This window comes from Cervus canadensis, chromosome 2 (assembly GCF_019320065.1).
Source record: "Cervus canadensis isolate Bull #8, Minnesota chromosome 2, ASM1932006v1, whole genome shotgun sequence".
Taxonomy (NCBI): domain Eukaryota; kingdom Metazoa; phylum Chordata; class Mammalia; order Artiodactyla; family Cervidae; genus Cervus; species Cervus canadensis.
This window is the reverse complement of record NC_057387.1, coordinates 100,975,477-100,999,588: the sequence shown is the minus strand read 5'-3', so window position 1 is coordinate 100,999,588 and position 24,112 is coordinate 100,975,477. Positions and strand designations below refer to the sequence as shown.

General features: G+C 51.2%; 1 protein-coding gene across 1 annotated transcript; it reads right to left on the bottom strand.

The window, feature by feature from the left end:
* Positions 1-3,084: 3,084 nt before the first annotated feature.
* NT5C1A (5'-nucleotidase, cytosolic IA) lies at positions 3,085-23,647 on the bottom strand. The gene is made up of 6 exons (XM_043461788.1): positions 23,325-23,647; positions 14,670-14,837; positions 13,498-13,627; positions 11,926-12,048; positions 8,083-8,267; positions 3,085-6,474 (listed from the first exon to the last, which is right to left on the bottom strand). The coding sequence occupies exons 1-6, from the start codon at positions 23,448-23,450 to the stop codon at positions 6,109-6,111; spliced, it is 1,098 nt and encodes a 365-aa protein (XP_043317723.1). The 5' UTR covers positions 23,451-23,647; the 3' UTR covers positions 3,085-6,108.
* Between the last annotated feature and the right edge of the window lie 465 nt (positions 23,648-24,112).

The window sequence follows — 24,112 nt, the reverse complement described above, 5'->3', positions numbered from 1 at the left end:
AGGATGCCATTCCCCGTCCTCTCCCTCCCTCCCTCCTCTCCGCTAGTCAAGGGAGACCCTGGCATCCTCAGAGTTGCAGCACAGCATCAGAGAACGAACATTCAGGGCCTTGCACGCCCCCCTGAAGAGCAATATCCACCACCAATAGGGATGGCAAAACAGGCTTTTCATCTTTCGTGTCAACTCCAGCCCACCAGTGGTGGCTGCCTAGAATGCTGGGTTGAGAAGGATTCTGAAGCCAGGTCTGCGCTTAGCAATGAGGGGTATCCTTCTACTATGGAACAGTGCCAGCAGTCACGGCAGTAAGTAAGACCACTTCTACACTTGCCATTCCCTAAATCTCCAGATTTCTCCTGATCCACAATTCCAGCATGAGGGTATATATGTCTGTCACTCTCTGACAACCACAAGAAAACTGTCATTCCAGCTTTCACCTGAGTTTTATCTTACGTGATCAGTAACTTCTGAGCCAGCTGAAATTCTCCCTGGAATCCTCTTTGTGAAGAGCTAGTTCTTGCTTCCACAGACAGCATGTGGATGACTTATTAGATCCGGGTCCTTAAGTCAACAGGGGACACTTCACTTTATCCCAAACTAATATTTACCTAAGGCCCATCTATCTACCAGCACTTCTCACTTCTCAAGAGACTCCTCAGGGGCAATCATGAGCTGAGAACCACACGGCTGTGCTGAGCAGATACGAGCTAGCCAGCTGGGCTCAGCTTTAGCCAGGGGTCCCGTTCCCTGCCCCTCACTCAGCACTCAAATCATATGTGTGGATCAAAATTCCAAATTACAGTGCGCCATGTCACTTGAAAACAGACCTTGAAATCTTCAGTCCTCAGATGCTAAGGGCGTACTGTGTTTAGCATCAAGATTCTCAGTGCCTACAATCCCTGATGATGCCCGCAGATGGGCACAGAACCCAATCCTGCTGCCCCCTCTGCAACCTAGCCAGCCTCTACCTCCAAATGCTTAGGTGGATGTAAGCTGGTCTCTCCCACTGAGGAGTGGCCCAGGGATGTTTGCCTTAACCCAGGGGTCAGCAAACTCTTTCCACAAAGAGCCAGAGGAAAAATTTCAGCTCCTTGGTTTCTGTTGAAGCAGTTCAACTTTCTTGCTGTATTTCAAATGCCGAAGACATATGTAAACAAATGGGCATGGCTATATTCCAATACAATTTCTTTACCAAAACAGACGGTAGGTGCAGAAGGAAATGGCAACCCACTCCACTGTTCTTGCCTGGGAAATCTCATGGACAGAGGATCCTGGCGGGTTACAGTCCATGGGGCGACAAAAAAGAGTTGGACACGACTGAGGGGACAAAATAGTCCCAGGAAAGTTGAGGCACTTGCCAAAGGCCCCCCTAGAGCCTGGAGCCACAGCTACTAAGCCCACGTGCTGCAACTACTGAAGCCTGCACACGCCCTAGAGCCTCTGCTCCGCAGCAAGAGAAGCCACCACAAGGAGAAGTCCCCACACCACAGCTAAAGAGTAGCCCCTGCTTGCCGCAACTCGAGAAAAGCCCACGCAGCAGCAAAGACCTTGCACAGCCATAAATAAAAAAAGAAAATCATGAAAAAGAAAAACAGGTGGTGGGCTAGATGTGGCCCAAGGTGCCACAGTTTGCCAAAACCAGCATCAGCCCAAACATACGGAGTTCTACAGAACGTGGGGGTGTCTAGAGGTGCTTCAGAAGGTCTGCAAATGTTTGATTCTAGCTTAAATTCTTCTTTGCTGTTTAGGAAGCTGCAACAAAGATGTACCCATTCAAGTCTATTGTGGCATTTTGCCAGGCAGGGAGTCAATATGTTCAACAGACTGTCCGGTGTTAGGAAGCGTCACATCCATGCATGTGGACGGGCCATTTGGCAGAAGAGTTAAGAGCCTGATTCCCAGCATCAGACAGACCTGAGCTCAAGTTCTCCTGCTGCCACTTCCCAGATGTGTGACTTTGGACAACTCACTTTACCTCTCTAAGCCAGCAGAGTCGGGAGACCACCAGAGTGGACACCGACCATCCATCATGCTGGCACAGACTCTCATAGCCCCTTTTTGCTGAAACGTAAGAAGATAGAGGGGCCAGGGCAGCTGAGACAATGGGGAGGGGGCACTCAGGGGCTCAGGACAATGCTATTTGTAACTGTTATGGAGGCATTTCAGTATTCTAAGCACCAGTTAGTCTGGACTGGTGCACACCAGTTGAACATCACTATAATGCGGAATCCACCTTGGATTTAGAGTTCTTTCTGATTTTTCAACTTCCTCTGGCATCTTCTGCTACATCCCCATCGCTCTGACTGGGTTCTCAGAAAGCGGAGAGGACTGTTTTGCAGTGACCTTGGAAGTCTCAGTGCGTAGTTACAGGGCTTCTGTTTTACTAACTGGCAGCTTCCACTGCGTCTGGGGCTTGGTTGGTAAGTATTTCCTGGGACATGTTCTGCAGGAGTACCATGATTTTGGTTAGAAGCTATGTCCTCTCTGCTCCATCGCTGCAGTCCCTGGCTGGGCCAGGAGCTCTGGTGCTTGTGTGGCTTTTTAATTTACCTCAGTTCAGCTCAATTGCTCAGTCATGTCTGACTCTTTGCGACCCCATGGGCTGCAGCACACCAGGCTTCCTTGTCCATCACCGACTCCCAGAGCTTGCTCAAATTCACGTCCGTTGAGTCGGTGACGCCATCCAACCATCTCATCCTCTGTCTTCCCCTTCTCCTCCTGCCTTCAATCTTTCCCGGCATCAAGGTCTTTTTCAATGAGTCAGCTCTTCCCATCAGGTGGCCAAAGTATTGGAGTTTTAGCTTCAGTATCAGTTCTTTCAATGAATATTCAGGACTGATTTCCTTTAGGATTGACTGGTTTGATCTCCTTGCAGTCCAAGGGACTCTCAAGAGTCTTCTCCAACACCATAGTTCAAAAGAATCAATACTTCGGCGCTCAGCTTTCTTCATAGTCCAACTCTCACATCCATACATGACCACTGAAAAAACCATAGCTTTGACTAGATGGACCTTTGTTGGCAAAGTAATGTCTCTGCTTTTTAATATGCTGTCTAGGTTGGTCATAGCTTTTCTTCCAAGGAGCAAACATCTTTTTATTTCATGGCTGCAGTCACCATCTGCAGTGATTTTGGAGCCCAGGAAAATAAAGTCTGTCACTGTTTCCATTGTTTCCCCATTTATTTGCCATGAAGTGATGGGACCGGACACCGTTTTTGGAATGGGACCGGATTTTCGTTTTTTGAATGTTGAGTTTTAAGCCAGCTTTTTTCGCTCTCCTCTCACGTTCACTTTTAATTTGCCTGCTGACACAATAAACACTCTTCTCCCCAGCACACCTCCTCACCACTTGAAACAATCAGGTGTGTCTGGCAGCTGCCTCAGCCTGCCCCCAGGACTTCTGGCCTTTTATTGCAGCCACTGAAAGCTCTTTTCCAGGCCTGAAATGCTCATTTATGGTTTCAATTATAGAATTTGGACCCTCGTGTCTCTCATTGCCCAGGGCTGTCCAAGTCTATTAACAGTGCTCCAGTGAAATAGATAGCTTTTACTGCACCTTATCTTGTTGCTTTCCACATCATATCTTCCTGTTTCCTGAGAGCCCTGGGAGAATCAGCCCTGTGATCACAAGGCCGTAGAGGCAGGACCTCTTCAGAGTCCCTGGGGTGTTTCTTAATTAGGTGACATCTGGTGCTGTCCTCGAAGTGCACGTGTCCACCCTGGTCCCTCAGCTGAGTCCGAGCAGTGAGCCTTGGTTGTGCCCAGCCTCTCAGGCTTCTCATGGCTCCCAGCTGGCTCTGAGAGCCCCGGAGGCTCATCCAAGTGGTGATTCTGACCCCAGAGGGAGCGAGGCAGAAGGCCTTGGTATGGTTCAGCCAAGATCAAGTGTGACTGGGGTTGAGCTCCTTCTCTTCCTTTTCATCTACTTGAGGCTGTCCTCAGGTCTCGCAGTATCTCTGGCTGGGCTGAGAGCTTCGGCAGAGGAAAGAGCTCCAAACCAGGTCCTCTGACCGGACGCCTCCTCTGTTGGCTGGAAGGGGCCTGGCTGTGGATGGGAATGACCTTGTGCAAGGACATCCTTATCACTTGCCCATTCCCTGATAAAGCGTCAGCAGGGCTGCCTCAGCGCCCCTCCACTCCCCATCCCCGGCACAGCCTTACTCCTCCTCCCCACAGTCAGACTCCTGGCTGCTCCAGCACTCAGAGGGCCAGCTGAGCCCAGGCCTCTTCTCACACCAACTGTTGCTCATTTCCAGAGCCACCTCAGTCTTCTCACTTTGTTCTCCCTCCTGGGTTATTTTCCTGACTCTGCTACTATGCCCTACACTGCCCAGAACCTGGGCCATTCGGACCCTGGGCTGAGTCCTCAGAAGGACAAAGGACAGGCTCCACATTGCCCATCACTCCTTTCCCAGAGTGATGCCCCCCAGAAGCATTCCAGCTCCCCTGCACACACCTCCACTTTCTTCATAAAGCAGTTGCTCACAGCTGGGATTCCCCCTGGGGAGCTAGACAATCAGTCCCCACCACTGATGTCTGCTTACCCCTTTGGGTCTTCCCGTGGGATTAATCACTGGAGGTCCCACCTTCTCTCCAGAGAGAGCCAGGCTGGTCAGCAAAGGAAGAGGCTGATTCATCCAGCAATGAGAGGTCTCCCCTGCACGTGCTGACCAAAGTGCTGTAGGGGCTCCTGCAAGTTCACCAGTCACCTCATCCTGGAGTCCCTTGCACAGCATCTTGAGAGCCAAAGAGCTCACCACTTCCACTCAGAATCCCATAGCTGGAGACTCTTGCTAGTGCACATTTCAGCTCCTTCCTCACTAGCCAGTCATGGCCCAAACCAGACCTCTTCGCACTTTCTACATCACCCCAGGCAGGCCTTCCCTCAGGCTAATCCTGGATTGACCTCCCACTTCAGTCATTGAGATTTCTTTCCTGCATTTGAGCTCACAACGGTAAACACCAATTCTCCACTTCTTCCTTCACCAACAGGGCTGCTTGGCAGCAGAGCAGGATACAATCGCTGAGGGAGTAAGGGCTGAGATGCGGGAGTTGGCAGGGAGGAACAAATTAATTTTGGCTAAAAAACAACAGCAAAGGCAGCACTGATCCGGCAGTGCCCCCTGCTGGCCATAGGCAAGTTTGCATGCAAGTTAAATTCACTCCCTCACTCCTGCCACAAACACCAGCACCTTTCTGCTGACCCTTGATGAGTCAGGGGATCGCAGGAAGCAGACAGGTCATCTAGTCCAGTGGTTCCCAAACGTGTAAAACCGTAGGGAAGTGGCTGTGGATGACTGTGCGTCTTGCCCATTTGACAAAGGCTTCTGGGCTGAGGAGCCAGCAGGGGCTGAAATCCAGCCTATATCCTGCTAACCAAGCTGTGTACCCCAGTGTGGTCTGGGTCAGTTCACAGGGAGGGTTCCCTTTTCATAATTCATTCCAAAGACCTCGTCCTTCTATAACTTGTACAAAAGCGCCGTATGTATCAGCAGCAGCCCCGGCACACCATGCTTCCTTCAAAGAGGGCGATCTTATAAAAACCAAGCTTCTTTAGCTAAATTGAAAACCACCCAGAAGATAGGGAAACTGACTCATCAAGCAGTGAGCGTTCTCCCCCAGGAAATGGTGACAAAGGGGCTTCAGGGGCTCCTGCAAGGATGGAGTGTTCACCAGTGCACCGCAGGGGGAGGTCACCTCATCCTAGAGTCCCTTGCAAGGGAACTTAAAGTCATACATTTAATGCCAAGACAGAGCTTAGAAGCCAGATCCCATCTCTTTGTACTACACTGAGCTAGTTTCAGAAGGCCCCCTTGAGGCATCCTGGCTGCTCTGACTCTCCCACCCTCAGTCTCATCAACTTCCCCCTGAAACTCAGCTACCCTGCACAGTCTCACTTTCTGAGTAAGGTCAGGATCATGGCACAGTGTTTGCCTAAAAGGAGGGCTGCTGAGGATGCTGGCCCCGTTTGCACAGTTTCCTCCAGGTACCTCACTCCCAGGGATGAGGGCAGACATGCAGAAGGGCGGGGAGGTGAGGAACCAGAAGGGTCCATCGGGTGACGTGTAGGACCGGGAACCATGCCTGTGGGTCAGCGAGGCTGGTGGCTCAGCTACTGTGCAGGGGGGGCCTGCTTCGTAGGTGAGGTCCGCCGGGATGTCTGAGCCACACCGTAAGGCACATGGGCGGCCACCGTGCCCATCTCCTGAGCCCCAGCTACGTGGAACATCTGGTCATCAAAGAAGATATGCGGGCGGATCTTCTCCAGAAGGGGACCCTTGGGTGCTCCTGCAAGGAACAGGGCCTCATCCGTCTCCAGGCCCCAGCTGCGCAGGGTCTTGAGAGCCCGGGCCCCCGAGCTGGCTGCACTGCGCGCTGTCACCAAGTACGTGCGGATCGGACACTCCAGTCGCAGGCCCTTGGAGTAGAACTTCTTTTGCAGTCTCCCCAGTGCCTCCAGGAAGCCCTTTAAGGGGCCCTACAAGAAGGCAAAGGAACGCTGTGAGCTTACCCATCTCCCAAACACTTGCCCCCTCACCAGCTGGGCTCCTCCCTATAGCACTAAGATCTTGCTGTCTGTGGTTGGAGTGTGTTTCAGGATCCCTAAACCTCTCAGTTCTGCTCTGCCTGCTCGGGCCACTGCATGCATCAGTTGGATTGTTGGTACCCGTGGCAGTCTAGGTGTCCACACTGCTGTGATTGAAAAAATATACCTGTGTCAGAAAAAACATACCCGGGCCACTGCTACTGTAACAGCCCACCAGATACGTGGGTGTCCGTCCTACGGCTCTGTAGATGCGGCTTTGGTACTCATCAGCAGGGAGGAGACTAAAAACATTTAGTAACTATGGCATGGCACCCTTCAAACAGAATGGACTCTAGTTGCAAACTACTGGGACAGACAGATCAATGAATCAATGCTCCAATTTCGTAAGGTCAGGGAAAGGATTTACTTTCTACAGTGCCTGGAACAATGAAACTTCATGAGGAAGTGTGAATAAAGAACCAGAACATGATAAAGAAGAAAACTGTAACAGCAGTTGGACATCAGGAAAGGTAGGCCCCTCACTTACTGGGTGACCTGGGGAAAGCAGAGGTCTCCTGGGGCTCTGCCTCCCACTTAGTGGGCGAAAAAAAAAAAAAAAAAAAAAACCTGTCCTCCTCTGGATTCCCAAGGATTTAGGAAGGAACCAAAAATAAAGGAAGTGAAATGAATACTTGGGGGTCATAGCTAAAGCCAGCTGAGCTCTTGGAGAGATGGACTTTGGGGTTATTGAGCACCCAGATTTTTCTTAAAAGCATAGACAGGAGCTCCCCAAGGGCTGGAGAATCCCAGTAGTTCCAACCCCAGGGAATTTCCACCAGCTCTAGGTCGTGTTATGCTCTCAGGGAGACTCTGAGTAGTTTGGGGGTGAGCGAGGATCCCCGAGGCCCCAGCCAGTGGATGGAAGACAGAAAGTGAGCAGGGCTGGTATGGCCCAGAGCAGACGGGCTGCCCCAGACCTCACACCAGCTGGATCTCCCTGCCCCGAGGAGGGGCACTTGTCTGGCTCTTCCTTTCCTCCAGTGAGGGAATCAGGGGCTTCTTGAGAGGACGGGACCCCGCTCAGAGGAGTAGGGGAATCTCAGAGAGGGAAGGGCAGCTTCAGAGAGAGAGGGTGAAGCATTCAGAGAGGGATGGGGACTTCAGAGAAGGGATGGAGACCCAGGAAGAACATAGAGGCCTTCAGAGAGGGGGTGGGAATTTAGGAGGAGGATGGGGGCTCCAGGGAGGGGATGGAGACCTCATAAAGGAGCTGCAAAGAAGAGGCAGGGGCTTCAGAGAGCAGCTTCAAGGGAGAATGGGGGCTTCGAAGAGGGGGTAGGAATGCCATGAGAGGGGTGGGGGCTCAGAGAAGAGGCAGAAGCTCATTGAGGGGAGCCAGGGGTCAGGTGAGAGGAAGGAGCGCTGGAGGCCTGGGGAGGGGCCCTGGCTGGATTCTGGGCTGAGCTCGGGGTTTGGCTCTGGACTGGAGGTTCCAGTCAAGGGCAGGTTCTGGGGAGCTTCCTTCCTCCACCCAGGGGTTCCGAGGAGTGTTTGGAGCACCTGGGCCAAAGGCTTGTTCTCGTGGGCCTTCTCATGCTCAAAGAACCTGTCCAGCCCATGGGCCTTCACGATGCGCTCCGACTCGTCCGAGAAAAGCACAGCGTCCCCGTCAAAGGCCACACGCAGCTGACTCTGGGACACAGCCACATCCCTGCTGGGGCTGAAGATGGTGGCCGCTGCGATCCCTGCATGGAGACAGGCAAGACCGTCCGCCCTCGTCTGGGTAATCGGTGCCCTGACACCCGCCTCAGCTGCCTGGGGGGCCGGGAGAGGGCTATCTCACCCTCTCCTTGCCCCACCTGCCTCACCCAGGACTCAGGGCCCAGCGAAGGAGGGCCAACATTCAGAATATTACAAAATAGGCCAGTAAGAGTGGGCAGTGGAGGGAGTTTCCTGTCAGTCCAGTGGTTAAGACTCCACACTTCCAGTGTAAGGGACACAGGTTTGATCCTCAGTTGAGGAACTAAGATCCCACATGCTGCATGAAATGAGGTCGAAAAGAATAAAGAAGGGACAGTGGCTTTATCTCTGAGTAGGGCTCTGCCAGGCCTATGCCAGGGTTTCCCCTTCAGTTGCTGCTTTGAGGGAAGGTCTGGGGGGAGGGGGTCCCAGAGAACAGGAGGGCACTTGGAAGACATAGGGCAGGAGCTATTAATATTTATCAATCAGCATGGGGGACTTTCAATACTTTCAGTTCAGTCGCTCAGTTATGTCTGACTCTTTGCAACCTCATGGACTACAGCACACCAGGCTTCCCTGTCCATCACCAACTCCCGGAGTTTACTCAAACTCATGTCCATTGAGTCGATGATGCCATCCAACCATCTCATCCTCTGTCATCCTCTGTCGTCCCCTTCTCCTCCTGCCTTCAATCTTTCCCAGCAACAGGGTCCTTTCCAATGAGTCAGTTCTTCCCATCAGGTGGCCAAAGTATTGGAGCTTCAGCTTCAGCATCAGTCCTTTCAATGAATATTCAGGACTGATTTCCTTTAGGATGGACTTGTTGGATCTCCTTGCTGTCCAAGGGACTCTCAAGAGTCTTCTCCAACACCACAGTTCAAAAGCATCAATTCTTCGGTGCTCAGCTTTCTTCATAGTCCAACTCTCACATCCATATATGACTACTGGAAAAACCATAGCTTTGACTAGATGGACCTTTGCTGGCCAAGTAATGTCTCTGCTTTTTAACATGCTGTCTAGGTTGGTCATAACTTTTCTTCCAAGGAAAAACGTCTTTTAATTTCATGGCTGAAATCACCATCTGCAGTGATTTTGGAGCCCCCAAAAAATAAACTCAGTCACTCTTTCCATTCAGTTCAGTTCAGTTCAGTCACTCAGTCGTGTCCGAACCTTTGTGACCCCATGAATCGCAGTACGGCAAGCCTCCCTGTCCATCACCAACTCCTGGAGTTTACTCAAACCCATGTCCATCGAGTCAGTGATGCCATCAAACCATCTCATCCTCTGTTATCCCCTTCTCCTCCTGCCCCCAATCCCTCCCAGCATCAGGGTCTTCTCCAGTGAGTCAACTCTTCACATGAGGTGGCCAGAGTACTGGAGTTTCAGCTTCAGCATCAGTCCTTCCAGTGAACACTCAGGACTGATCTCCTTTAGGATGGACTGGTTGGATCTCCTTGCAGTCCAAGGGACTCTCAAGAGTCTTCTCCAATACCATAGTTCAAAAGCATCAATTTTTCGGCATTCAGCTTTCTTCACAATCCAACTCTCACATCCATACATGACCACTGGAAAAACCATAGCCTTGACCAGATGGACCTTTGTTGGCAAAGTAATGTCTCTGCTTTCTAACATGCTAGTCCAAACCCACTGTTTCCATTGTTTCCCCATCTATTTGCCATGAAGTGATGGGACTGGACGCCATGATCTTAGTTTTCTGAATGTTGAGCTTTAAGCCAACTTTTTCCCTCTCCTCTTTCACTTTCATCAAGAGACTCTTTAGTTTTTCAATACTTTGGCAAAGCCATACTGGTATGGACAGTTGAATCAGTCCTCAGTGGAAGTCAGGGCCCCCCAGGCCACCACTGTCCTTCCTGGGGCTCCTCACAGGCCCCTGATGTAGATCTACAGGGGGCCAGGAAGGACTCCTGACCCTGGCTGGGCCTCAGTTACTCTCTTACTGTTGGTTCCTGCAAATCCCACACCCTCTCTGGACCCAGATAAAATTAAGGATGCTTCAGCTCTGTCCAGGGATCCCAGGCTTCAGTCTGGGGTGGGGGCACTGTGGGCACCCCCTAGTCTGCCAGGCATGCCCTATTCCCTGGCGGCTCAGATGGTAAACAATCTGCCTGCAATGTAGGAGACCTTGGTTTGATTCCTGGATCAGGAAGACCCCTTGGAAAAGCAAATGGAAACCCACTCCAATATTCTTGCTTGGGAAATCCCATGGACAGAGGAGCCTGGCAGGCTACAATCCATGGGGTTGCAAGAATAGGACATAACTTAGCAGGTAAACCACCCCCACATGCCCTACTCAGGGCTGCCTGGTCTTTAAAGTTTCCCTGGGGTGACGTGGGTGGCCATAGGAGGCAGCACTAATGACGTGTGACTCTGTGCACAGACTCTGGACTTCTCCATGGGGCCCAGTATGCCTGTTGCAAACCCCAGCTTCAGGCTAGAGCTCACTGGATGACAGAGAGCAGTTTCAGGAAGCTGGAGACCTGGGCAGTGTGTTCAGCCCATCCTCGATTCTTTACCTCTCCAAAGGCCACGTCAGCCCTGCTCTTTGGGGATCTAGGGTCTTTAGGCCTGGGCAGAGGCAGAGCTTTGGGAGGAGTGAGCAATGCCAGCTTCACCTCACCTCCACTAAGCCTGAGGATGCTATAAGCATCAGGCCAGGACATCAGGCCAGATTCTTTCTCAGCTTTGCCAGTGCAGAGCCAGGATGAACCAGAATCATCTGATCTTGAGCAAGGCCTCCCTCCTGACTATGCCCTGCTCCCCAGCCTGGGCTTAACTTAAAGACACATAGAGGGACTCAGGCAGGACAGTACCAAGGTCCCAACCAGAGGGTGTGACATCTGTCTAGGAAAATGGGTTCTGCTTTGGGCTGAAAGAAAGCCTCTTGGAGCCCCAAGCAGCTCAGGTGAGTAGGCCTCGGCAGGGAGAGAGGACAGGCTTCTAGGCAGGAGATAGCATGAGAGAGGAAGAGGTAAGTGAACACATTGTTGGATGCAAAGCAAACTTATAGTTGCCAAAGGGGAAATATTGGTGGGAGAGGTAAGTCAGAGCTTGGGAAGAACATACACACACTACTATATATAAGATAGAGAGCCAACAAGAACCTACTGTATAGCACGGGGAACTCTATTCAATATTCTGTGATAACCTATATGAGAAAAGACTCTAAAAAAGAACGAATATATGTATAACTGACTCACTTTGCTATATACTTTGCGAGACAAGTACTGATCTCCTTCCTCACTGGCCCAGAGAGGGACAGAGGCTGCCCATGGTCACAAAGGAATCAGAACTCCTACTGACCTGGAGGATTTTTTTAGAAGGGAACAGCTTTCTGGGCTGTAAAGAGCGTTCCCACAGAAACTGACATCTGGGTGATGCGGATGAGTAAAAGCACCCTTTAACATGGTAGGGCAGGAGGTGGGAGAGGGAACTAGATGGGCAATGAGTGAAACAGATGGGGCCTTGTTCTCAGGGTTTACAGGACAGGTCATAGGAATTAAGGGAGGTCCTGCCCTTCCAGTTACCATGGCAACCCCTAGCGCCTGCGCAGAGCCTTAGGACCGGGCTGCCCATCTCTGAGACTGACTCCTCACACTCCTCTTTGCCAGATCCCCCACACTCTCTTTCTCCAGCTTGACTCACCTTCATCAATGGCTTCCTGCACTTTTTCTGCATCAGCCGACAGGTAGAGGTTGGTGTGATAGGCCTTGAGGTAGCAGATGGGGCTGTTGCCGCCTGTCATGCAGAACCTCTCAATGAACAGGTCTGGGGAGGAGGTAGAAAGTAGCCAGGTGATGTCTGGGTCAACCCTCAGCACCTCAGAGTGGTCCCTCCGTGTCCAATGGATGCCTTCTTGGTTCTGAGTGGTGGTGGGGCAGCAGAGCGATTCTCTGAGCGATTTTAGGCCAGCGTTCCCTCTCTTTGAGCCCCCCCGACTCCATCCTTCATCCACGAAAGGGGATGACCACATCTCTGAAGGGGCTGCCTGGCTCACAGTAATATCCCCTTGTCAGGGAACCACAGTACTACAAAGGCAGGTCCCCAGACACGTGGCTTGTGGTAGATCCTTCCTCATCATAGTCGATTATATCGGGGTAGGCGCCTGCCTCAAGCTGGGCCAGTCAGATTCTCTTCCAGTCTGGGCTGATAGTCACCTGGTACCCATGTCTGTGCAGATTGTAAAACTTTGCTTGTCAGTCAACAGCTACTGCTCTGAACCCACGGAGTTACCCCATCATTGCCCCAGCCCCACACACAGGATGGTCCACCCTGGAAGGGCAGAGCAGGGGTCCTTCAGGACCCTGCCTCGGCACCATAGGTGGTGTCTGTCCTGATTTCTCAGTGCTTGTGTCACAAAATGGGTAAACATTTTGAATATCACCCCTGCTTCCAACAATTTGAAATTAGGATTAAAATAATGCCAACTCGCTCTCTTGATTGCTGAAAACAAGGACTCGTAACCTTGTAAATTTGGGCCATATTCAAGAAAAACAAAGAAACATAGTTTGGAGAAAGAGAAAAAGAGACAACAAGGAAAAAAAGAATGGATTTTCTGAGAGAAGCAGAAATTAGGGCTCTTGTGGTCCAGAGAGAAAAAGAGCCCTGGAGAGATTACCAGTACTTGGATTCAGGCCCTTTGGGCTCAATTTTACTTCCTTCCCCGTGGTTCCAAGAGGCACTCCAATAACCTAGTAAGAAATCATTCTCTCGAGCTAAGGCTGACTCTAGAGGGTCCATTACTTTCAATCAAGAGTTTGGACTAAGACACAAAGGCCCTTCACTCTGATGACTGCACCTGCCTCCCGCAGCAGCCCCGTAAGACCTGTCAGCCCCACTACAAAGAGAAACTGAGGCACGGAGACAGCAAATATCTTGTCGGATCACGAAGGAAGTGGGGCCTGTGCAAGGATGTGCTGGAGCTGGCTTGTACCAGCTTGCAAGGGCCAAATGCTAAACATTCAGGGACTTTTGGAGCTAGTTAGATTGTTCAGTTATTGGTAGCTTGACATCAGCCACAGTGGGAATATTTACACCCTGAAAATGGCAACGTTATGATCAGAGTTTGGGGGGGGGGTTTGTTTTTTGAAAGAGCTTATTTACCAGCACCCCACTTGGCTTAAGATTCCAGTGGGTATACCTGCACACTGCAGAGGTGTGATGCCAACCCTGGGTGTCTGCTAGGGATCATGTCATGGCCAAAGCTGTCATGCTTACCATAGTGGTTGATGCTGTTGATGAGACGGACACCCACTTGAGCATGGTTGTTGGTCACCAGGACGATGTCGAAGAGGTCCTCGCTCTCAGGGTACAGCTCCCGCAGCCGCCTGTTCACAGCCTCCAGAGCCTGGATGGGAAAGTGGGTCCTAGAGCTCAGACCCCCCAAGAGCTGACGCCTGGTGTTAGTAGCCAGGGTTGGGGATGTGGGGTGGGCTGGGATCCAATACTGGGAGGGGAGGGGAAGTTAGGGGCTGGACTCGAGGTCAGATCAGTGGACATGGACAATCACCTCCTAATCTCTGTCCTTGTATGGGTTGATTATTGCCCATGCAATAATGCAAATTATTAGATTTCGATGCCTCACTAAAAGGGTGAGTGGAAGTCGAAATTCAGCTCAGGTTCCACGAACTAAGCTGGTTATCTGAGGTGGGGCTGTATTCATTCAGGGGATGGGGAGGACTCTTCTTCCCACAGTGGCTGTCCCCTTGCCAAGTCACAGTCCTGTGGGGTAGCACTACCCAGAGGGGACCCTTTTCCTTTATTCAAACCCCTATGGGAGTGCTTTTCTTTTTTAAAAAATAAGAAGTAATTGAGATTTCTTTAAATAAGTAAAAGCAAATTCAGTAGATAATAGTAAATACAAAATATAAAATAATTCAATGTATTAGATCAAGGTATTTTTCAGTTACATTATTATGTTCTTCTCTAAATAGTTAACCTATAATAAAAGACAGTGTTCTTTGGGGGGACTTCCCTGATGGTCCAGTGGCTAAGACCCTGGGTTCCCAGTGCAGGGGGCCCAGATTTGATCCCTGGACCGCTAGATCCCACATGTGACAAGTAAGGGTTCGCATGCCACAGTTAAGACCCAGTATAGCCAAATAAATAAAGATTAAAACAACAACAACAACAGCATTCCTTGGATGAATACTATGTCTGAAATTATAACAAGATTTGCAGCAGAATATGCTTTTTTATACATTCCTTTTTTCATATTTTTTCCATTATGGTTTATCACAGGATATTGAATATAGTTCCCTGTGCTATGTAGTAGTAGGACCTTGTTTATCCATCCTAAATGTAATCTACCACCCCCAAACTCCCATGGGAGGGCTTTTAGCTAATGTCCATGAAGGTTTTGTATGGCCAGTGGTGGGACTGCCCCTCACCTTCACGAAGGGGAAGGCTGGTCCAGGGCTGAAGGGCTCATTCTCGTGCTCCAGCTGGTAGCGCACGTATTCCTCCACGCCCTGCTCCGTGTAGATCCGTTGCTCCTCGTCCATGCGGAACAGGGCTCGGGAGGACACAGCAATGGTGACGGCATTCTGAGGCTTGGGCTGCAGGGATGCAGGAGAAGGGGCCGACCCTCAGACTTCCCTGAGGCAGGTCTCAAGTACCAGCCCCTCAGGGTACTGGGGACAGGGAGAGGCCCCAGGCCCGGCTTCTGCCCTAAGGAGCTCAGTCTTGGGCAGGGACAGACCTAGATTAGGATCCCCTCTGGTGAAGAACCCAGCTGGGGACTAGGGGGGAAACGATGACTCCCCATGGAGGAGGACAATCTGGTGAGAGGCACATATCCTCGGGGAGTTTGCAGTCTAGCTGGCCATCTTGACATGACAGAAAAATGAATACAATGTAAGCAGCCAAAGTATGATTGATGCTCAAGATGGTCTTCAGAAGGGTTCCATTATAAAATGGGAGCTACATGCCCTTGGGAAGAAATGGTGCCCAGAAGCATGACAATTATAGAAGAAAATCTGTCTCCAGCCCAGATCTTTCTCCTGAGCTCCAGACTGTTATTTCTAACTGCCCAGTTGACTAACAAACACTCAGACTCATCATGCCCAAGGCTGAATTCCCAAGGACAGCAATCTGTCCACCCTCAAGCCTCATCTCAGTGCTCCACACCACCAACCACTCATCACCCAGCCCAGAGCCCGGAAGTCGACCTCAAGTCTTCCCTCTTCCTCTCTTCCGTCCCCCATCAATCGGTCACCAGAACCGATCCACTCCACTAGAATCCATCCACTTCTTCCTGTCTTCCCTACCATGGACCAGCCATCACCATCTCTTATTCCCTCCAATATGTGGTCCATATTGTTATCAGGGGATTTTTCTCAAATTCAGATCTGATCATGCCCACCCCCTTCAGTAGTGCCCTCTGTGTGGTAAAGAACCTGCCTGCCAATGCAGAAGACATAAGAGATGCAGGTTCAATCCCTGGGTTGGGAAGATCCCCTGGAGGAGGGCATGACAACCCACTCCAATATTCTTGCTTGGAAAATCCCATGGACAGAGGAGCCTGGTGGGCTACAGTCCATAGGGTCACAAAGAGTCAGACACAAATGAAGTGGCTTAGCACACACGCACATACTGTCATCAAATTCTTCTCACATTCTGAACAGCAGCCTTGAGGATGGAGTAGGAAGCCCTCCATGACAGATCCCTACCTCTGTCTCCTCTCTTACCTTCTTATTACCCTGCTTTGCTCTATCTGACATTTCTCATGTCTGAGTACATCTTCCCCCGCCCCTTCTCTGAACTTTTGCACTGGATGTTTCCTCTGACTGATTTGCTGTTTCCCTGACACCCCATCCAGCTAACTTCTACTCAACCCTCAGGTCTCAAACTACATGTCATCTTTACAAAACCATCCCTTATCCCTAGTAAGGGGCTTGCTACCTTTCCTACCAATTTCCTTTTTAGTAAAAATTTAGTAAATTTAGTAAATGTTTTCCTTTTAGTAAAATTCATTGAAGTAGATCCTGACACTAAGGAAATGCTGACTCTCTTGGACTTTGGTAGTCTGTCCAATCTGCTGGTCACTCAGCCTACAGTTGGGATAAATTTCAAAACACCATGTGGAGCCATTTAAATCTTTCTGCTCTGCTGTAATATTTTCAATAAACCTCTGGTAACAACAACTATCGTCGTTGTCATGAAGTCGCTCAGTCGTGTCTGACCCTTTGCAACCCCATGGACTCTAGCCAACCACGCTCCTCCATCCATGGGATTCTCCAGGCAAGAATACTGGAGTGGGTTGCCATTTCCTTCTCCAGGGGATCTTCCTGACCTGGGGATCAAACCCGGGTCTCCCTCATTGTGGGCAGACGCTTTAACCTCTAAGCCACCAGTGAAGCCCAAACAACAACTATATATATACATAATTGCTTATTTGTTGTTGTTACTTAGTTGTATGGCAGAAAGTGAAGAAGAACTAAAGAGCCTCTTGTTGAAAGTGAAAGAGGAGAGTGAAAAAGTTGGCTTAAAGCTCAACATTCAGAAAACTAAGATCATGGCATCAGGTCCCATCACTTCATGGCAAATAGGTGGAGAAACAGTGGAAACAGTGAGAGACTTTATTTTTGGGGGCTCCAAAATCACTGCAGATGGTGATTGCCACCATGAAATCAAAAGATGCTTACTCCTTGGAAGGAAAGTTATAACCAACCTAGATAGCATATTAAAAAGCCGAGACATTACTTTGCCAACAAAGGTCCGTCTAGTCAAGGCTATGGTTTTTCCAATAGTCATGTATGGATGTGAGAGTTGGACTATAAGAAAAGCTGAGTGCTGAAGAATTGATGCTTTTGAACTGTGGTGTTGGAGAAGACTCTTGAGAGCCCCTTGGACTGCAAGGAGATCCAACCAGTCCATCCTAAAGGAGATCAGTCTTGGGTGTTCATTGGAAGGTCTGATGTTGAAGCTGAAACTCCAGTACTTTGGCCATCTGATGTGAAGAGCTGACTCATTCGACAAGACCCTGTTGCTGGGAAAGATTGAGGGCAGGAGGAGAAGGGGACAATAGAGGATGAGATGGTTGGATGGCATCACCGACTCAATGGACATGATGAGTTTGGATAGGCTCCGGGAGCTGGTGTTGGACAGGGAGGCCTGGAGTGCTGCAGCTCATGGGGTCGCGAAGAGTCGGACATCACTGAGCGACTGAACTGAATTGAACTGACTTAGTCGTTAAGTCATGTCTGACTCTTTTGCGACCCCAAGGACTGTAACCCACAACTCTCCTGTGTCCATAGGATTTCCCAGGCAAGAATACTGGAATGGGTTACTATTTCCTACTCGAGGGGCTCTTCCCAACCCCAGGGACCAAACCCAAGTTTCTTGCATTGCCAGGTTTTACCACTGAGCCACCAGGGAAGCATGATTGCTTATTTAACTATTTCTATTTCTAGGCAGAGTTCTAGAAGCAGGAACCATGCTTAAGTTCTGAGGGAGCAGGAACAAGAGTTATCTTGTTCATTTATTGTATCTCTAGTCCTCCAAACTGTGCTTAGCATATAGTAGGTGCTCAGTAAATATTTAATGTCTCTGAACTTTTAAGTAATATATTTTAATGAGAGACAGTATTTGCCATAACAAATTTAACAAGAACTAGAAACTCCACTGCAGTGCCCTTATCTATTCAAACTGCTTGAAATACAGTAGATGCTCAGAGAACACTGTTTGAGTTGATGCAGATTTGACCAACGTTCATTGGTTTTTTGTGCCAAGCACCTGGGTTCTGCCTGAGGCTGATCCTGGTAGAGACTCGGCTCCTGCCCTGAGAGTCAGAAGCTGGTGGGGGAGAAAGACGGGTAAACAGAGGTGCAAAAGGGCCTGAAATGAATGCTAGAACCAAGCGAAAGCAAAGTTCAGAGGAAGCTGCTATGGGAGAGGAGGCATCTCAGCAGAGCCTTGAAGGAGGAGTGGGGTGAAGGAAGGGATGAGGAGGTGTGAACACACGCCATGCCTTCACAAAGGTGAGCAGAGCCCTGTGCATGGGGGCAGAGTGTAGCTGAGCCCAGAAGAATAGGCAGGTGCCAGAAGGCCTTCTTTCAGGGGCCCATGAGGGTCTCAGAACTCCTCAGCACCTCCCATGGAATAGGGAGAAGGGAATGCCACCACAGGCGGCAGCTGGATCCTGCATAATCCCTGGGGAGGATGAGAATGCAGGTCCCCAAGGGACTCACCGTTGTCTAGAGAGTCCCACCACATCTCTGTGACTTGAGCAATCCTGGGACCATGGTTCCCATTGGACAGATGAGGAAACAGGGACTCAAGTTGGGGGCAAGGCTCCTAAACGGACCTTGCATTGTGGCCTGCTCCTAACGGCCCTGCTGGCCACGCAGTCAATCCCATTTTTTCCCTCTGGAGTCAAGCCTAGGTCCCAATCAGTTGACAAGACTGAGTGATGATCATGTGACAGGCACTGTGTGGGGGACCTGGCAGGAAACCATACAGATGTGACCCCTGCCCCCAGGGAGCTTATGGTCTACCCCCAAGGCAGAGGTCCATGCCCCCTGCAGAGGAACACTGTCCAGTAGACCTCTCTGTGAAAATGGAAATGTCCAATGCTGTCCATGTGACTGGATGTGGCTAGGAAGCCACTTGAAATGCAGCCAGTGAGAAGGAGGAACTGAATCTTTAATTGCATGTCATTTTAATCAGTTTTAAACTTAAGTAGCCATAGTGGCTAATAGACCTTTAGAACCTCAAAGTAGGAACAGACCAGAGTCCCCAGACTCATGAGGCAGACCTCAGTTTGCATTTGACTTTTACCCCAGTCAAGACAGTGTGTGGGGCCAGCAGGGAGAGTCTAAGGTGTTGGCAGGACAGGTGACCGTCCTCTGGGGCTCAGCCCAGTAACTCTGTCAGCTGCCAGCCACTACCCGTGTCTGTGTGTCCTTGGGCTGGGTACCTCCCAACCCCCTCAGCCACTGTGAGCCTTCACGGAAGGAAGGTAAAAATTAAAAAAGGGGGGTAATAGAGGGATGGCCTGGGATGGTAAGGGTACAGTTGGGGGGATGGGGAGACCCGCTCTCATAAACCCAGGAGGTCTGCTGGCCATCAAGGCAGGAGCTGAGCTTGCCTTGCCCCCTAAGCTTACTGCCCCAGGGACAGGCCCATCACCCCTTCAAGGACAGAGAGCTAGCTGCCCTCCCAGCCCCTTCAGGCAGGTTCCCAAGCCTCCGCTCCAGCCCAGGCAACCATCCAAGGTCTCGCTCCTCACTTTCTGTCCCACAGTCCCTGCCAGACTGCTGTGTCCTGGGTCTTCTCCGGCTGACCTGCTTATATCCCATTGCATCCCACCTCTGGCCATTGCAAGGAAAAGGTCCCAGCTGCCTCAGTCCCAGGAGCCTCCACTTCCTTCTTTGACAGATGGGGAAAAAGGCCCAGAGACGGGCAGAGTATTACTCGAGGTCATCCAGCAAAGCCACGGCAGAGCCAGGATAAGATCCTAAGCCTCTGGCCTCTGTCCACACAGCAGCACCACCCACCTCTACTCCCCTTGTCAATCACTCCTGGAAGACCCCAACCCCCACTACTTCAGCACTGTCCTGGATGCTTCCCTACCCCCCTGCCCTCCCTTTCCAGATCTGGGGAAACTGGTGAGGAGCACCATGCCTTCAGATGGAGGTTTCTAAGGGTAGGACTCTTTACCCCAAAATGGAGAGTCCCAGGATGGGACCCTGCTCTCCTGCTTAGCCTGCTCTGACTCTGTACAAGTGAGGAGGAGTCTAAGGGTCTAGGGCCTTAGCTGCTGTGGGAAATTCAGATCCCAGCTGGGAGACAGGAACAGCCTGTCCGGACTCCAGGCAGAGCTGAAAGAACAGGGAAAAGGGGCTGCTCAGAGCTGGGAAGAAGCCAAGCACCTAGAGATGTCTTCGGACCTCGCTGCAGAGGGAGGCCACCCCGTCACGTACCATCAGGTGCACCTAACCCTAACCCTAGTTAGAGGAACCCTAGTTCCTCCAGAAATCAGGAAGAAGTCCACACACCAGACTGAACCGTGGGTCAGAAAGACCCTGTACGCCAGACCAAGGTCTCAGTCTAGGAGCTCTGGGCTCCAAGGAGCCAGGTCCCACCAGCTCTCTCTGTCTTTCACTGGAGTGGTGGTGGGGGACCGGCTGGTTCCTGCTGCTTCAGGGACAAGGATTGAGGCATCATGCAGGGCAACCTAGCCCCACCCTGCCTGCCCGAGGAGCTCACATTGAGGCCCTGGGCTTTTGCCTGTTGGGCCCAAGATAGGAACACAGCCACAAGCTGCTGTTTCTAGAAGGACTCAGAGGCAGAAGAACTGTTGGAGGAGAGGGGAACAAGACAGGTCTGGACTGAGGAAGTCCTCTGACCTCTTGAGGTGAGGGCCTCACACAGACCTTCGGGGTTAACTATTTCACTCAGGAGCTGGGGGATGAGAATACGCCTAGGCCAGACCAGCATGGGGCCCAGGAGGCCCAAAGCCCCCAAAATAGCCTGTGGGGGAGGGGCTCCCGCAGGAAGGAGTAGGGGCCAGGAAGCCGCCAGTCTCCTTGCCTCCCAGAGGATGACAAGCCCAGGGACTGACCGAGAGGTCATACCAGACAAGAGGTCATAACTGACGACTGGGCCTGAGCTCCCGGAGGAAACGGACCGGTGTGCTCCACTCACTACCCTCGTCTCCATCCCCTTCTTTCTATCCCTCAGACCACGACATTAGTCCAGCTTCCTCCCCAGGCAGGAACCAGCCTCTTCACTGCTCTGCCTGTTACCAGGCACACCCTCTCCAAGCCATCCACAAACACAGCCTCACTTTAGCAAAGTGACCTTGCTAAAATGAAAACGAACCAAGTTAATCCCTTGTTGAAAAGTCCTGTGGTAGCTCATAATGGTTTTCATACTTGTTTAAAAAGTAGGTTGACATTTGATGCAAATAAACTTTTTTGGGGGAGCCCCAATATGTAAACCCTATCGTACCATATTTTATTGGTATAAATTCATACCATGAATTCAATAGGGCTTCCCTGATAGCTCAGTTGGCAAAGAATCTGCCTGCAATGCAGGAGGCCCTGGTTCAATTCCTGGGTCAGGAAGATCCCCTGGAGAAGGGATAGGCAACCCACTCCAGTATTCTTGGGCTTCCCTTATGGCTCAGCTGGTAAAGAACCCACCTGCAATGCTGCAGACCTGGGTTTGATCCCTGGGTTGGGAAAATCCCCTAGAGGAGGAAAAGGCTACCCACTCCAGTGTTCTGGCCTGGAGAATTCCATGGTACAGTTCCACGGTACAGAATTACATGGTACATGGGGTCACAAAGAGTCGGACACGACTGAGCGACTTTCACTTTCACACACATGAATTCAAATGTATTATGTATTCAGATGTTCATGGTATATTTATATTTAATGTCCACCAATGAATACAGGAGACCAGTGAGGATTTAAACTTCATCATCTAGTCAGTTTGTTTATGTTTCAATTTGCTGGTTTTTGCACAACATTGAGAAAGTCCTGATTCATACCAATAAGTGGCTGCGAATGGTAAAAAGGCTTTTTTGTTTTGTTCTATTTTAAACTACAAGCTTTGGGAAATTCAACCACAATTGTCAGCAACCTCACGATACTCTTCTATTAAAACAGATCACCATAAAAGCTTTTTTCTGAGGTTTGCTAAAAAAGATAATCGACCTGTAGCATAAGGTAACACATTGGCAGTCTCCAAGGTGCTAAAATGTCCAATAACACATTTGAGTGAGCTGAATTTTATCACATATTTTTACTTTTGTAAAACATAGTTTGAGGAAGAAAGAAAATGAATTGACTTCACCTGTGAGCAGACACCCTGAAACATGGGTCTTCATGGAGCCTAATGTTAAGACCTCTAACCCCATTGAATAAGATCTGGATTTTTTAATGCGGCACTCAAGGCCCTCTGTGGGTCTCTGGCATCTCCCCAGTTCCTCTCCTAAAGATCCTGCATTTTATTTTCTCACTCAGTTTCAAAGACATCGACCATGTGTCTTTTGCTTATCCTGTTTCCCTGTCTGGGAAGGTCCACCTACTCAGGCTTTAAGATCAGCCCAAATCAAGCCACCTCTACAAGAATTCCTGAGTTGGCAGTCACTGCCTCCCTTACGCTCCCACTGCTAAGGTTTTCACCTGGGCATTCACCATATCTAGGGTCTCTGTGAGCTCCTGGGGCAGGGACTCAGCCTAATTCATCTCTCAATCTGCACTGCTGAGCAGGACTGGAGGTGCAGCAGGGAACGACTGTTGACAAGGTGGGCCTCGTGGGAGGGAAGCAGCAGGGTGCTTTAAGGTCAGTTTAGAGCTCTTTGGAGGATGCTCTGAACCAGCTTCCATTCTCCATCCCCTTCCCAGGCTCTGAGATCGGGGAAGTTGGTGTGAGCAAGGCCCAGGAACCAAGGGGAGACGAGACTCCTCCGCGTGAGTCCTGGAGGGCTGAGGCGACCACCTAGGTAGCAGAAACGCTGAAGCCAGCGAGGGCTACCCTGTGAGGGGAGCAGAGCCGGGAGCTGGGGCACAGTCCAGCGCTGGGACCCCAGAGCCAGGGACGCAGAGCCCTAAGCTCAGAGCGCAGATTCCAGTGCAGCTCCCTTCTCTTAAAACCCAGGGAGCCCAGCACCCTGAGCCCGAGCCCGAGCCCTGTGCGCAGGATGGCAGAAACCGGAGCGCACAGCAAGGAGCCGGGTTTACAGAGTCCGGTTACCTGAGCCCCGGCGCTGCTGCAGGCGCCGCTGACCGGCTTTGCCAACAAGTGCTGCCCCCGTGCCCCGGGCTGGGCCGCGGCCCGGAGCTGGGCCCTGATGACAGCATGGGGGAGGAGGATCCTGGCGTGGAACCGGAGTCCCGAGATAAAAAAAAAAAAACACCCGACCAGAGCTCTTAAAATAAAACGGAGCCTGTGCCAACGGCCTGGCATATGCTGGTGATGAGGACCTGCGTCCCTTCTCGGAGGGAAGCCACGGGTCCCTCTCCGAAGGGCTGACGACCCCTCCGGGTGTGACCCTCACCCTGCCCCGTCCCATACGCATGCCCTGGTCTTACCGATTTGGGTTTCTTCTGGGGCGCGAGGTTGTCATAGAAAGTCTTGGCTTCCTCCCAGTGCGGGGCCGCGGCGGTCTCTGCTCCCGGCCCGGGCTCGCGGGGCTCCCGGGGCTCCCCGGGTTCCATGCTCGGCTCTGACCCGGCCTGGCGGGAGCAGGAGGCTGCGGAGAGCGGAGCCGGCGGGACTAGGCTGCGGGAGGGAGGGAGGCGCGTCCCGGGCGTGAGAAGGGGGCGGGCAGCGGCGGGGAGAGTGCGCGTGCGGGCCGGCAGGAGGGAGGGCAGTGCGCTGGGTGCTCAACCCGACCAGTTGGCAGTCGGTCTGTAGCTGCTGTTGCTGGTGGAGTTATATTTCGGGACACTGAGCTCTTCTTCCCCGACCGCCCCAAGCCTAATGAGGGTTTGGACCCTTTGGCTCGCAGGACTGGGCCTGAAGCCAGGCCTTCAGGTTATTGAGGATTCGGGATTGCGGGGATCCTGTTCTTCGCAGGCAGTCAACAGCACCGGAAGAAGGGGAAGCCTGACTATTTTTTTTTTTTAAACCCAGGGTGGTAATACACAAAGGAAAAAAATGAAATTCTAGCCCCCCCTCTCCCCCCCCAAAATAAAAAAGCTATCCCCCACCACCACCCCGGTCTTTCCCCTCTGATGCCAGGACCCTGGAACCCTGAGCGATGTCTCCTCGGTTCCTAAACAACTTCGCTGAGGGGGAGGAGGTGGTGGATGGACAGCTCCATCCACGAGCAGGAACCTGCTTCTAGCTGGGGCCACAGTGGAGGGCCCAGCCCGTC